Raw genomic sequence first — 13433 nt, 5'->3', positions numbered from 1 at the left:
AATAAAACCTATTTTATCAAGGCTGCTTTTTGACACGGTAATCCATGCCTTTGTTACATCTAGGCTGGATTACTGTAACGCACTTTATTGGGGTGTTAGTGATGTGTCCATTAGGCATCTGCAGGTTGTGCAAAATGCTGCAGAGCGTCTTTTAACTGGCACAAAAAAGTCTGAGCACATTATCCCCATTTTATTTCACTCCACCGGCTACCTGTACATTTTAGGATAATTTTGAAGTTATTTTATTTGTTTTTAAATCTCTTAATGACTCTACTTTTTCCTAATTCTCTATTTTTAACATGTTTGATTTTATTTTCTGTTTATGGTATTTGTATATGTACAGCACTGTGTGAACTAGGGCTGGGCCATATCACACCATTCACAGTAATACCGGTATAATGTTGGGCAACGATAAGAAAATGAAATATTGCGATAGAATATGGGTAAAACGCGCACGCGCAGTGCCTTTGTTTACATACGCACATGGCGGAAAAAGCATGGCGGCGACGGAGAATAAGAAGGGCGAAAGTGGATCGTTGAATGAAACGGATGAACCAGAACTGGTTTGCTGCAACTTCAGTGGTGTGGAACTGGTTTAGCTTTCGTCCCTCAGATACACAACAAAGCACATTTTTGGTAGAGCATGCTAGCGGGCCGTCGTTATTACCGTGTTGTTTGGAAAATACGGCACACTTAAAATCAATCCTTTGATTTTTCTGAAAATCAACAGAGCCCCTTATAATCCCGTGTGCCTTATGTATGAATTCTGGTTGTGTTTACTGACCTCGAAACGATTTTATGTACACGGCACTCGAAAATCTGTCAAATGTTTCAGTATGACTTTGCTAAGCTACGAAGCCGCACCGCTTGATGGATTGTCGGAGCATTACAGCTATCGTAGGCGGAGCCTCGTGGAGTGATACGTACTGTGCTTCAACATAATATTACCGTATTGTGTGTGCTTAACCTCTTTTTAAGTTTTGTGGATATTCTACATGGTCATGCTGAGGATATGTCGGCCAATTTCCACTGGAAATGCCTTTTGGTTAAACTGTCAGCAAGGAATTTGCATTTGCACTGTTAAATTTTTATATAACTTTAATGCAAAAAACAGCCGCTTGTTTAAGTAAAAATACATTGATTTTTTTTTTTTTGTGGAGTTGTAAAGTATTTTGTCTCGTGTCAATTATATCGTTATCGCAAATTTTCAAATGTATATCGTGATAAATACTTTTGGTCATATTGCCCTGCTCTAGCGTGAACCCTGGTTTATTTTAAAGTGCCTTATAAATAAAGGTGGTATGGTATTAACAGAGAAAATGTCAAACTGAAACCTGTATAACATCCCAAAACCTACTTCGATAATTGACTGTATAGGGAAGAAGACGAAGAAGACGAAGAAGAAGTGAAGACTGAAAACATTTACATCCATAGAAATCAGGATTCCCACTTTAAGGGAAGGGAGGGAAATTTTAAGACCAATTTCCACAAAAGAAAATCTTGAAAATGAAAGCTAAAAACCTGTGAGAAGACATAAGACCTCTATAACAAGGCCTTGAATTCAATGGTTGTAAAAGACTTCAGGGCTTCTAACACTGTAGGAGACCAAGAAGGGATACAGTCAAATAAATGAGGCGGTGACAGCAGGAGAAAAGGGAGACAAAAAGAGGGAAAGGCTACGAGTGTGAAAGAACTGGTGAGCGGAAAAGTAAAGAAAGGGAGGACAGGAGGGAAGTGAATGGATCGAGAGAGCAGAGGTGTGCTCTGTATAGAAAAATGGACGTATCCAGCTGTCCCGTCCTACCCAAAAACCCTTCAAACAAACAACTACAATCAGGGCTGACCACTGTAGCATCCCCAGGCTGCTTTTATTCCCTCTCATTCATTCATTCATTCATCCATTTTTCCTCTCCTCCGGTGCTTTAAGCCTACCAATTATCATCAGTTGCCCCCAGACGGCCTCTGTCCTTGTTCCTGTTTCAGCTGGCTTTTCAAACAGCTCTGCATTAATAAGCCAGTTGTTACAAATAAAAAGGGAGGTGAGCGGTGATTATTCAAAGCCCTGCTAAGAGACAGAAAGAAAGAGAGAGAGCGAAAGCCCATGTTTTACACCTAGGGTGAGTAAATGCAATTTATATGAATTGGTATGAAGAGTGATAAAAAAAATAACAATAAAGGAGAAGAAGGCTGCGAAATGAAAAATCATTCCTGCTAAATACTGAAAAACATCCGGTGATCCTGACAGAAGAGTTAGAATCATCACAGAAGACATCATCTACAGTGCAGCTAAAGAAAATAAACTACTATGAACACCAGCTTGGGAAAAAATAAGAATGAATGATGAACATGTAGCTATATGAAGGTCACAGCAGATAGCTACAAGCAAACAGTTAATCCGAGCCGGACATCTGCAGCTCACAGCCTACATGATGAACATGGAGTTTTAAGCCACTTAAAAAAAAATAATAATAAAAATAAAATAAAAAATCGCATTTTGTAGTTTTGAAACCATCAGCTAATACCAGCTGGCATAATAAGGTGCATTTATAGGCATCCATACAGATACCTAGAAGATAGTGCTAACATACATCTGCAACAGTGTTAAACTATTTATACAAAACAATCAAAAACAAGACCAAAAAGTTTTTCGAGCCATCCTAATGGATCTTTTTTATATGACTGTCCTGCAAATAACGTAACAACAAGCCCTTTTCTACCTGACCCACTGTTCATATTTTAATCAGTAATAAGTGCGCCATTTAAAATGATTTACGTCTCTGTATTATATCATTTTATTCTCTAATGAGCATATATTGGGTCAGTGGGCATCATATGCATTTTCAACTTCAAGAGCCCCAGCTGACCGTGTACCTTTCTTGCCTCTTCTGTTTACATTAAAGCCGGGTCCAGTCGAGTTTCCTGAGAACTGCAATAATCAGTCACACTTTGTTGATGAGAAGACTAAACAAGCAGGCCGTGAATAAGAACAAGGCTGAAAGCAGGCCAATGGGGGTGAAAGGGTGAAGGGAAGATATTTCTGTATACCTACAATAATGTCTTGGGAGCCAATTAGGCAAAGTTACTTGTAATTGTAGAGATTGTTGTTGGGACTGAAGAGGAAAATGTGCAAAAAGCCTAATTAAACAAGAAATGAAAAATAAAGAAAATCACAAAATCACAACTAACAGTTGTGATTAACTAACAGTGTATATTAATCACCAAATTAATATACACTTTCCTGTGCTTTGCATCATCACAGGAAAGTGTAAATTAATTTGGTGATTTCACCTCTAATTACGATACAGGAAATAAAAATTTAATGATCCAGCTTAAGAGCTAGCTCATATGTTCCCCAGAAAATAATTTATACTTAAAACACATGCCGTAAATACAAAAATGGTCAAAATGTGGCACTTGCAAATGACTTAACACCAAAACTCTGCACATAACCTGCTCCAGACCAGGTTATGTGTTTAGCCTAAGATGCCACAGTGATTTAACCAGGTAAAATAAAGAGCCACTTTTAAGACACAGAAAACTCAGCCTTCAGGATGGTAATTTTCTTCAACTTGTCTGTGTTTGTAAAAACCACTCACCTGCACACCTGAAGCTCTGAGCAGTGAGCCCCTTCTCCACAGCCAGACAGGTGAGAATACTGAGGAAACTGGTGGTGACCGACTGTCGCTTTGCTCTCTGTGCGTCCCTGTGCTTCCTGTCCCTGGATGGATTTGATCTCAATAGCACCCCTTGGAGACCAGGAGGTCCTACTCCTGGTTCTGTCCCTTCTTGTGCAGGCCTCTGTGTTCTAACTGCCTCCCGCAAGGTCTCCACCCACTCCTGGGCCTTGAGGTGACCATCAGCACGAAGTTTGAGTACCTCTGTTGGGAAAACAGCCTGAAAAAATTCCCCTTTCCCCGTCCATGGCTCTCCATTCTCTAACTCATGATCATGATGAACAGCAATGCAGGACGCCAGCGAGTACTGGAGAACAGGTTGGGACACAGACCCACGGCCTTCTGTAGGGAAGGCCTGGAGAACAGATCTGGTGAGGACAAAAGTGAAAGCCCGCCAGTTGTTCTGATCCGTCAGCTGGTACAGTAGACCGACTCTGAGAACGTCCTGGCACGACTGCGTGAACAAAGGCAGGGTGGTGGGTCTGCTCAGGACAACAGAATTAGGTGGAAGACAGAGCGATGCCTCTGCTGAAGTCGGGGTGTCGCTTTCGCCATCAGGCCTGGTGTCGAGCCCAGAAGGAGAAGGCGAAGACGAAGGTGACATGGGTGCAGGAAACTTCACGACATGATGATTTTCTACTCCGCTTTTATGCTGACGATTCTCCTGCCTCATGGGTCTGGCTGCCTGCACCTTCTCCCAAATCAGCCGTCTCCACTCCATGGCTTCCCATTGGCTGGCCGTCCTCAGCTGAAGACGTGTGCTGTTGAAGAAGACAGCCTGGATCGTGCGTTGGTCTGCGGGCTGGGTGATCTGGCCGGGCTGGCTGCAGGGTGCTGGAGAGATGACGCTCTGGCAGTGTGACAGTGAGTAGGCAGTGCCCAGCTGGCGGTTGGCACTGCTGTCCAGAGCGTACAGGCGGAGCTCGCAAGGCGTCAGCTCAACATGGCAGGGTGTCCAGCGGCCTCGCGGCCCCTCACGCTGCTCCATCTCACACTGCTTCACCACACTGCTACTGCTGCTTTTATCAGCTGGACAGGCACAGAAGAAGAGCAGGGGAAAAAGGTAGAAATGAAACAAATGAATAATATATATGTTCAGAACAAGCAGTTGTTTTAACAAGGGCCTTTCCGTTGGCAATTTACAACCATAACCATCCAAGTTTTAAATGGGGATCAAAAATGTATGTTTTTAACAATCCCCTCACCATCTGAGGCATGTGACTTTAAGAAGTAAACATCAACCTAGAGGTTCCTGGCTGTCAAGGAACTCTTGACAGCCAGATGTTAAGTATAGATACTTAACATCTGGCTGTCAAGAGTTCCTTTTGTGGGTGTTGGCAGCAGTATTGTTTGCATGGTTCAAGTTTAGCTTTTCATGCACATAAAAACTTAACATTTTTCATGCCCTACTTCAAGATTAGTAATTTAGTTTCTAATATTTTCTTTTATGTTCACGTTATGTTCCTTAGTTACTTTTTAACTACCCAATTCGACACTGGTTAAAACCAGTCAAGTGAAAATTATTTACATGGGAAACATCTCATGCAATAAGCTACTTAAACTACAATAAAGTTTTGCAAAAAAAATTCTGTAATGTGTGTTTCAATACCATTTGATAATCTTTTGATAATCCACTGACATTTGATCATGTTTAGGACTAATTAATAAAACAGAGCTCAACAATGCTATCTCTAACACAGCATGACAAGGTGATCACAGAAATAGTGTGTTGAGGCGTGCTGTTGAGAAAGTGAGTGGCGGGAACATATGGATCGACGCCAGAGGAGGCAATTGAGTCCACTGTAACTGCTATGAAGTCAGCTACATGCACACTTTAAAGACTAAAGGTTGGGAGAGATACTGAAAGTGGATTCTTTGTGGTTCTCCAAAAAGTTGATTCTGTTCATCTGGACGTAGCGTTTTGTGGGAGAAACATTTCATCACTCATCCAAGTGACTTCTTCAGTCTCAGCTGACTGCAGGTTTCAATCTTATAAACAGTACATTTGCAATGACTGAAACCAGCCCACTAAAGGAACAATGGACTGGGAGGTCAGTTCCTTAATCTTAATTATGCAAATTCTCATGACCATTGATCAACAACCACTGATCAAAACCCACTGATCAAAGACCACTGATCAATGGTCATGAGTACCATTCACAGAGAGTTGGGGAATGGCTGCAATCACAGCATTGTAAGATGGTGACAGATGTACCCCCTTAGGCCCCCTCCTCGATTCAGAGATGGTCTTTCCCTTTTTACGTAAATGGCCTCCTTGACTTCGCGCTCAAACCAGCGTTCCTCCCTGTCCAGGATGTTACATCCTCCACTGGCCTGTAGGTGTAAATAGACTGCAGAGTCCTGGCCTGACGAGGTAGCTCTTCTGTGTTGTGCCATCCGCTTTGCCAGAGGTTGTTTGGTTTCCCCGATGTATAAATCCTGGCAATCCTCCTGCCACTTAACAGCGCACACAACATTACTCTGTTTGTGTCGGGGGACCCGATCCTTGGGGTGGACCAGTTTTTGGCGCAGCGTGTTTTGGGGTTTAAAAGCCACAGAGACCCGGTGTTTAGAAAAAATGTGTCTCAGCTGCTCCGATACTCCTGACACATATGGGATCACTACAGGTTTTCGCTTGGGCAGTGGTTGTCCTTCTCTCCTGGATCGGCTGGAGCTTTCTTTAGGTGCCTTTCCAACTTTGTCAAAAGTCCAGCTGGGATAACCACATTTACTCAGGGCCTTCTTGATGTGCCGTTCTTCTGCCTCCCTTGCCGCTGTGTCAGTGGGGATGGTGAAACGCTACGTCCAGATGAACAGAATCAACTTTTTGGAGATTTACTTTCCTGGATGATTGAGAATGCATCAAGACAATTCTTTGTGGTGTTTTCCTTTTATGGACAGCATCTATAGTGTGAACTCATACTGATAAAAGACCCGGGAGTCTTCAAAGCACTTAAAGAGACGTGAAAACTCCAAGCCTAATTCCAAGCCAATGACCTACCTCCTACCTTGACTTGCTTATGCAGCTTTTTCCTGCCACATTTGTTACAAGTCTAATTGACCACTGGACATATAATCAGGGCCGGTCAGTTTCCTGAAGGAGGTCGCTTATCATAGCCTGACTGCTCAGACCTGAGCTTTTGTATTTTGGTCAGAGATAGCTATCCACGGGTGCTCCTCTGGAAACGTTTCTTGTAACGAAGGCAGGAAGAAACAGTATTGTTAAAGAGGCCAGTGGGCAGTCTGCCCCACTTTCCTAATCTGAAGGCTGGAGCCCACATTTTCTCTCAGATAATCCACTGTCTGTTCCTCAGAAAGTTGGTTTCACACTCGTTTTCCTTTTCTCTTTTTTCTCTTTCAGTCTTGCCCTGTGATTATCGTTAACTTTCTCATTGATTAAGGAGGGTTCAGATTAAGGCAGATTTCAGGGACCACAACATCTGCTTGGAAAATGCACTTGACCACAATTGTAGGGACTTACAGCAGATATATGGAGCGCTGTAGTGACAATAATGTTCTTGTCCAGACTTTGCCCTTATATCCAATTTCATTTCTCTAACTGTTTATAACCCAGTGTTAAAACTAAACTAGACTTTAAGCAAAGTGCTGCAAACTGGCATCTACACTATAAAAACAAACTCCAATCCTTTCACATCATTAAAAGAAGCCAACATCAAGGTGAAAAAAAAAGCATATATATTTAGTTTTTTTAAACCTACACCCACTTGTCCTCCACTAAAAGAGGAACAGAAAGAACCACTTGCTATACCGAAACTGGTGACAAAGAGGTGAACTTTCAATGAGGCAGAAAAGATTGAGGACTGAAAAAACAATGATTTTATACTGCACCTGTGATTATTTGATATATTATTACAAAATCCATACTGGCTGTGCCTCAGGAACTGAAGCAGGTTATCCACTAATTAGAAGGTTCGTGGTTTAATCCCTGGGGGCTCCAGTCTGCGTGTCAAAGTGTGATTGGGCAAGATACTGAACTCCAAGTTGCTCCCAATGCGTTCATTGCAGTATAAATGTAGAAAAAGTGCTTGTGTGAATAAGTCATGTTGTATAAAGTATTTTGAGTGCTCAAGTGGAATACAAAAGTACTATATGAAAACCAGTCCATTTACCTTGGTTACATTTGCATAGAAAGTACTTCTTGTCCTTAGCCATTAAGATGTGGTCGGGACCTGCTTCACATCAAAATTAATTACACTCTTGCAACAATGGTTACTTACACACGTTAAAACTGACTATTTTCCAAGTGGAACATGCTGAAAACTCAATTTAAACATTGATGTACTCATGCTTTTTGACCTGACACACTTTAACTCGGTAAAGTGTGAAAGACAAGTTTTCTAAATAAATCTGACAAATTGATTTAATTGCTAACCCCCGCCACAAGCAGTCTAATTGGTGCATACTGCATTTTGGTTGAAAAAAAGCCAATTCTCTTAGAGCCCCTGTTAACTTAAGGGTGGCAAGTCCAGTGCCTCATCAATCTTATCAAAACAGCAGCTGACAGTGTCACTCTAGGTCTCTGACTTTGCATGTTAACAAACCTTTTTTGCTAAGGGAACAAATGAATATGCAAATGAAATCAGGTCTGGCTGATTGGCAGTCTTCACGCTTGGGAGGCTCGAGATGAGAATTAGGCATTGTGGTGAGGAAAGCTGCTCTGTTCAATTAGCCTTCATCTCTACCTGGTGGGTTTTGACATCACACACAATAATAGTCTAGCGTACACATTCAAGCCTTCAACCATAATTAACATTTCACTCTGTTGTTAAGTAACACCACTGCCTTTATGTTCATCGAGGTACAAACTCCTGCTTAAAACTACGTGCTGTTTCCAAGTTTCCGGCTATAAGTGAAGACCTATCCTACAAATGTACAAAGGTATACCCTTGACCTATTTTCTAGATCATAGAGCTTATCCTCATTGAGCCAGTACTAGCCTGGAGAGCACTTCAGCTATCGTTAGCCTCTTCCTTTAACCTGGATTTAACGCTTTTCTTGGACGTTCAAGTTCAAACTCCCTAGATTGAGAAAGGGCAGAATTTCACTCGTGTGTCAAAACTAATTGACATTTATAACAGGAACTGAAACACAGAAAGCATGAATGTACACAGTCAGCAGAAGGCCCAACTAAAAGTAAACACAAGTAGGAATCCAAAGGCTGTGGCTCAAATGGCCAATCTTGTAATCTGTAGGGATTGTCATAATTTCTCAGTACTCTAATAGTCCTTAAAGTAGAAAGGATTAAAAAAACAAAAACAAAAATGAGGTCTGCTGCAAACTCTGCAGGGTAAACCTAGCATGTCACAAGTCTGCCATGACTTTGTGCAGACATTTGAGTGTGAATCATTTGTTTGTGCCAATGAGTTACCACTAGAGATGCACCAATCCATAATAATAGATAACGGACAACAGTCCAGGGTTGACTCTAAAAGCTGGATCAGGTATCAGCAACAATCAGCCAGTCTATTTAACTCAGTTCTATGTTGATCTGTTTTTACAATGCCACACGTCAGAAGCACTGCACAGGCTGCTAGGGGGGGGAGAGTCAACATAGCATGGAGGAATCCGTTTCCAAAGAAACTAACACAACCAAAAGGGGCTCCTAAGACAATACAGTCTCTGTTGTTTCAGTGCTTGAGTCCTGTCAGCTCCACTGTTTGTGTGTGTATATAGAAGTGCACTCATAGTAAGCTGCCATAAACAGGGAAAGTTCAGTTTTATTTATTTAGCACCAAATCACAACAACAGTCACCTCACATATGTATCTTATATTCTAAGTTTAAGACCCTGTTAGAGAGAAAACCCCAACAATTAGAAGACCCCATATGAGCAAGCAATTGGCAACAGTGGGAAAGAAAAACTCCCTTTTAATAGGAAGAGGGGAGAAAGTCAGGACAAAGACATGCTGTGCAAGAGAGCCAGGGATGAATAATAACTAATGATTAAATGCAGAGCAACGTATTAACACAGAGTTAGTGAAAAGAGGTGAGTGAAGAAGAAACACTCCCAGCGGCCTAGGCGTGCTGCACCGTAAGCAACCTTAAGTACCCCTGACATGTTAGGTGTACAGGCCGGGGTAACTCAAGGTCTTACCCATTTCTAAAGCTCTTTTGCGTGGTTGTTTTTTTTTACTATTACTGCTGCATTTCCTGTTAAATATTGGTGACTTAGTATGAATGTGTTTATTATTTTAAAAAGCATACAGCATAAAAAATACACCTGTTGCCAATGTTTGTTTGTTTTTGTTTTTTTTAATCAATGCAGCTTTTCTAGTTAAACACAATAGAACTTAAATAGAAGCAAAGCCTATGTGGTTACATATGCATGTATATTGTGTACATAAAAAGGCGATAATCATATCCATTTAGCACCTAAACATCCCCAGCTGTCACTAATGGAAAAGCCAACAGGCTACTTTTCTTTTTTAATGTGAATGAAGACACATAGCAAGGCGAGCTAAATCACTGTGCCGTGTGCTTATTACCGTCCTTTTCCTCCTCCTCTCTTTTCAATACACATCGAGCCAAACTAAATAGCCTGATGTCTTTTCACACATATGCTAATACTAAATAATCCTGCCAGTATCAGGGCCTGGGTAATTGGGTTGCCTCTTCTCTTGCCTCATTTGAGTCCATTTGCTGACAGGATTACAGGCTATTATCCCTCAGGATCCCTTAGGATCTCCTTAGTCCTTTAGATAGCCAAAACCCACAAACAAATGCTGTGTGTGTGTGTGTGTGTGTGTGTGTGTGTGTGTGTGTGTGTGTGTGTGTGTGTGTTGGGCTCTCTGCCTGAGTAAGGACTGTCATAGCACAGCTGTGTCATTTCAAGTTATCATCATCTTCTGTCATTATTGCTTTCTCTGAGGATGCTTCAGCCTAAGTACAGCACACGCCCCGATCCGCAGCACAAATAGTGCAGGACTTCTGTCCTCCCAAAGCCTCTCAAAGGCTGAGAAAGCTTTTCAGTGAATGGACGGTCGATAGGAGCAGAGGAGGAGGAGGTGTGCATATTTCTGGCAGGTTCAATGAGTTGGTCACCAGAGGCCATGACATCATCTTCAATGAGTCAAAGCAACTCTCCATGCCACAAACGCCCAATTAGGCAAATTCAATCTGATTAAAGGGTCAGTTAACTCAAATTAGAAAACACACACAGATGAGAAAAACGGTGTAACCACTGACTGAAGTGAATAATATTGATTACCTCGTAACAATTATGGGCAGACGTCTGGGTCAGAGAATCTGACAGCTCGAGTTTCATGGCGAGTGGCACGAGCACAGATAAATAACGAAAGCTGGGTTTTCAGGTACCTGCGACAGTTTCAACTCACAACTTTATCATTTCTGCTAACCTCTCTGACACGAGGTGGTTTAGAAGCTACTCCTCAGCAGGGCGAGGCATGCAAAGGGTCAACACTGTATTAGGCAAGAGTGTTTATAACGTTTTCACTTGCAGCTACACATCTCCTCACTTACGTCAGCTTGACTCAATAGCATGAAGTTAATTTCTGGATGTAAGTGATGGTATGACTTTTCAGATGATCTCCTCAACACAGTAAAGGCGGATCTATTTATTTATGCTGCTGAAAATCAGTAAAATGTACATTTAGAAATCTGAACTATAGTCTTTCCAGAAAGAATGTCCTTGTTATTCTGCACAACTCGTAATGCTCTTCCAACCTGTGTCCATGTTTACTCTTGATGAATACAGTCTCAAGTCTCAAGTCTGTGTCAAAACGTATTCTTGATTCTAAAGACATGGTTAAGTTATATCCACCATAGGAAAAATGCTTTTGAAAATCTGTGACCTTGGTAACACATGAAGCGAAATAAATAACTTTGCGTATCAAATTTATTAGGTTTCATAAAAACAAGAAAACATGTATTTAGAAATCTGTCAAAAAAGTTGTTTAAAACTAAAAATTATTGAACCATCACAGTGGAATTTCTGTTTAGGAATGCTAGTAAATAACTGTAATTTGGCATCTTAATCCAAAAATAAAAATGTATTTTACTACTTTTTTCTAATTTTTTTTTTAAACAGTACGTTTAAAAATTCATGGATGGATAACACTAATTATATTTTATATTATATTTTAGTTATTTTAGGTCAGCTGTGGCATAAATCTTACATTGGTTGGTGATGTAAAAACTACTGGTGATTTAATAGGAAAGCATATACCTGTTGGCTCCAACACTTCATGTACAAGTACGTCACACTGAACTGTAGAACTACAGTTTAAAGTTTGGGTTCACCTGGAACTTTTCCACTAATCCACCACATAGTTAAAGAAAGCACCAACCCCTGAACAATCATGATATCAGATCATGCATATCAACATGTACCAGATTATGAATAAACTTCATTTGCACGTGAAAGACACATTTAAAAAGTTTACTTGTTATAATATTAACAAGTAAACTTTGCAAATATTTTTGCAAATATTAACAAAAATATTTGCTACATATTTTTACATAAGGCAAAGGTTAAAATATCAATACTACAATCTAAATATCAGGAGAGCAAATCAATATGCTTTCAGATGTGTGGCTACATGTTGGTGACCTTTTCCTGGATTCTTTCCCCGGGCTCTCTGTCCTGGTCGTTGTGTTCTTGGGCAACACACTTTACCCTACTGGTGATGGCCAGAGAGGTCGATGGCGCGTTATGGCAGCCTCGCTTCTGTCAGTCTGCCCCAGGGCAGCTGTGGCTACAACTGTAGCTGCCTCCACCAGTGTGTGAATGTGAGAGTGAATGAATAGTGGCATTGTAAAGCGCTATATAAAATCCAATCCATTATTATTATTTTATGTAATATGTAGCAAATATTTTTTTAAATTGCTGTTCAAAATCCATTCTGTCAATTAACTTATGAGCAGTGACTCACCTTTTCAGCTCTGCCATGGAGCTGGACTAAGCTGTTCACATTAGCATATATATTATATTATCCACAGTGTGAACATGAACTCACCCTCCTGCTGGTGGTTGAGGATCATGTTCTTCAGGGTGTTGCAGTCCACTGTGGGCAGACCATTGTCGGTGCAGGCAGACGGACGGTAGTGGACATCTGACCTGGACCGGCTGTGTCCCTTCTTAAACGCAGAGTTAGATGAGGAGTTGGTGGTGTTGTTGGTACACTCGTTGGTATGGGCAGCCAAGTCATTGGTGGAACGCGCTCGGCTTCTCTTGCCGTGCCTCAAACCCACTCCTAGCCCCAAAACACTGACGTTATCGGCCCAAGCTAGGCCTAGAGGCCCCACCTCCGGCTGCTCTCCAGCTAGCAGGTTCCACACGCCACTGGAGCTCAGCTTGCCCAGCGCTGCATTAGATACCTCCTGCAGCTGCTTCGACTGTCTGGCAGGCTGAAGGTTCCCTGTTTGAGCCTGGCTTGTACCTTGGCCTTGTATCCTATCCATGCAGTGGATGAAATCCTCTGTGGCCTCCAAAGCTGGGCTGATATCACCCACCATGTCCAGCTGCTCAAGACCCTCCATGTCTGTACCAGGACAGGCTTTCCCTGAGCTGGAAATCTTACAACTAGACAGCTATCCAAAAAGGGTTTAAAATCCCTGTTAGCAGAATCTGCATGGCCAATAAACAAAAATCAGCTGTCAGTTGGACAAACGCAGGTGTTTTAGGTATGCTGACAAGCTAGTAACAAAACAAATCCCACGCAGTTCACAAACTTCAAAAACTGCTGCCTTAAGCTGCGATCTGCCCTCTGCATGAAGACAG

The 13433-nt window shown here is 41.6% G+C and overlaps 1 protein-coding gene across 1 annotated transcript in view; it reads right to left on the bottom strand.

The window, feature by feature from the left end:
- plekhm3 (pleckstrin homology domain containing, family M, member 3) overlaps positions 1 to 13427 on the bottom strand; it is a 45594-nt gene extending 32167 nt beyond the window's left edge. The window contains exons 1-2 of the mRNA XM_004568934.4: positions 12670 to 13427; positions 3597 to 4703 (exon numbers count right to left, since the gene is read on the bottom strand). Of these exons, the coding sequence (XP_004568991.3) occupies positions 3597 to 4703; positions 12670 to 13192 (1630 nt within the window). The 5' untranslated portion in view covers positions 13193 to 13427. The remainder of the gene's footprint in view (positions 1 to 3596; positions 4704 to 12669) is intronic.
- Between the last annotated feature and the right edge of the window lie 6 nt (positions 13428 to 13433).

Source organism: Maylandia zebra, linkage group LG16 (genome assembly GCF_041146795.1).
Source record: "Maylandia zebra isolate NMK-2024a linkage group LG16, Mzebra_GT3a, whole genome shotgun sequence".
In the NCBI taxonomy this organism is placed as follows: Eukaryota; Metazoa; Chordata; class Actinopteri; order Cichliformes; family Cichlidae; genus Maylandia; species Maylandia zebra.
The sequence above is the reverse complement of the archived record's forward strand: the minus strand, read 5'-3'. Positions and strand labels throughout refer to the sequence as shown.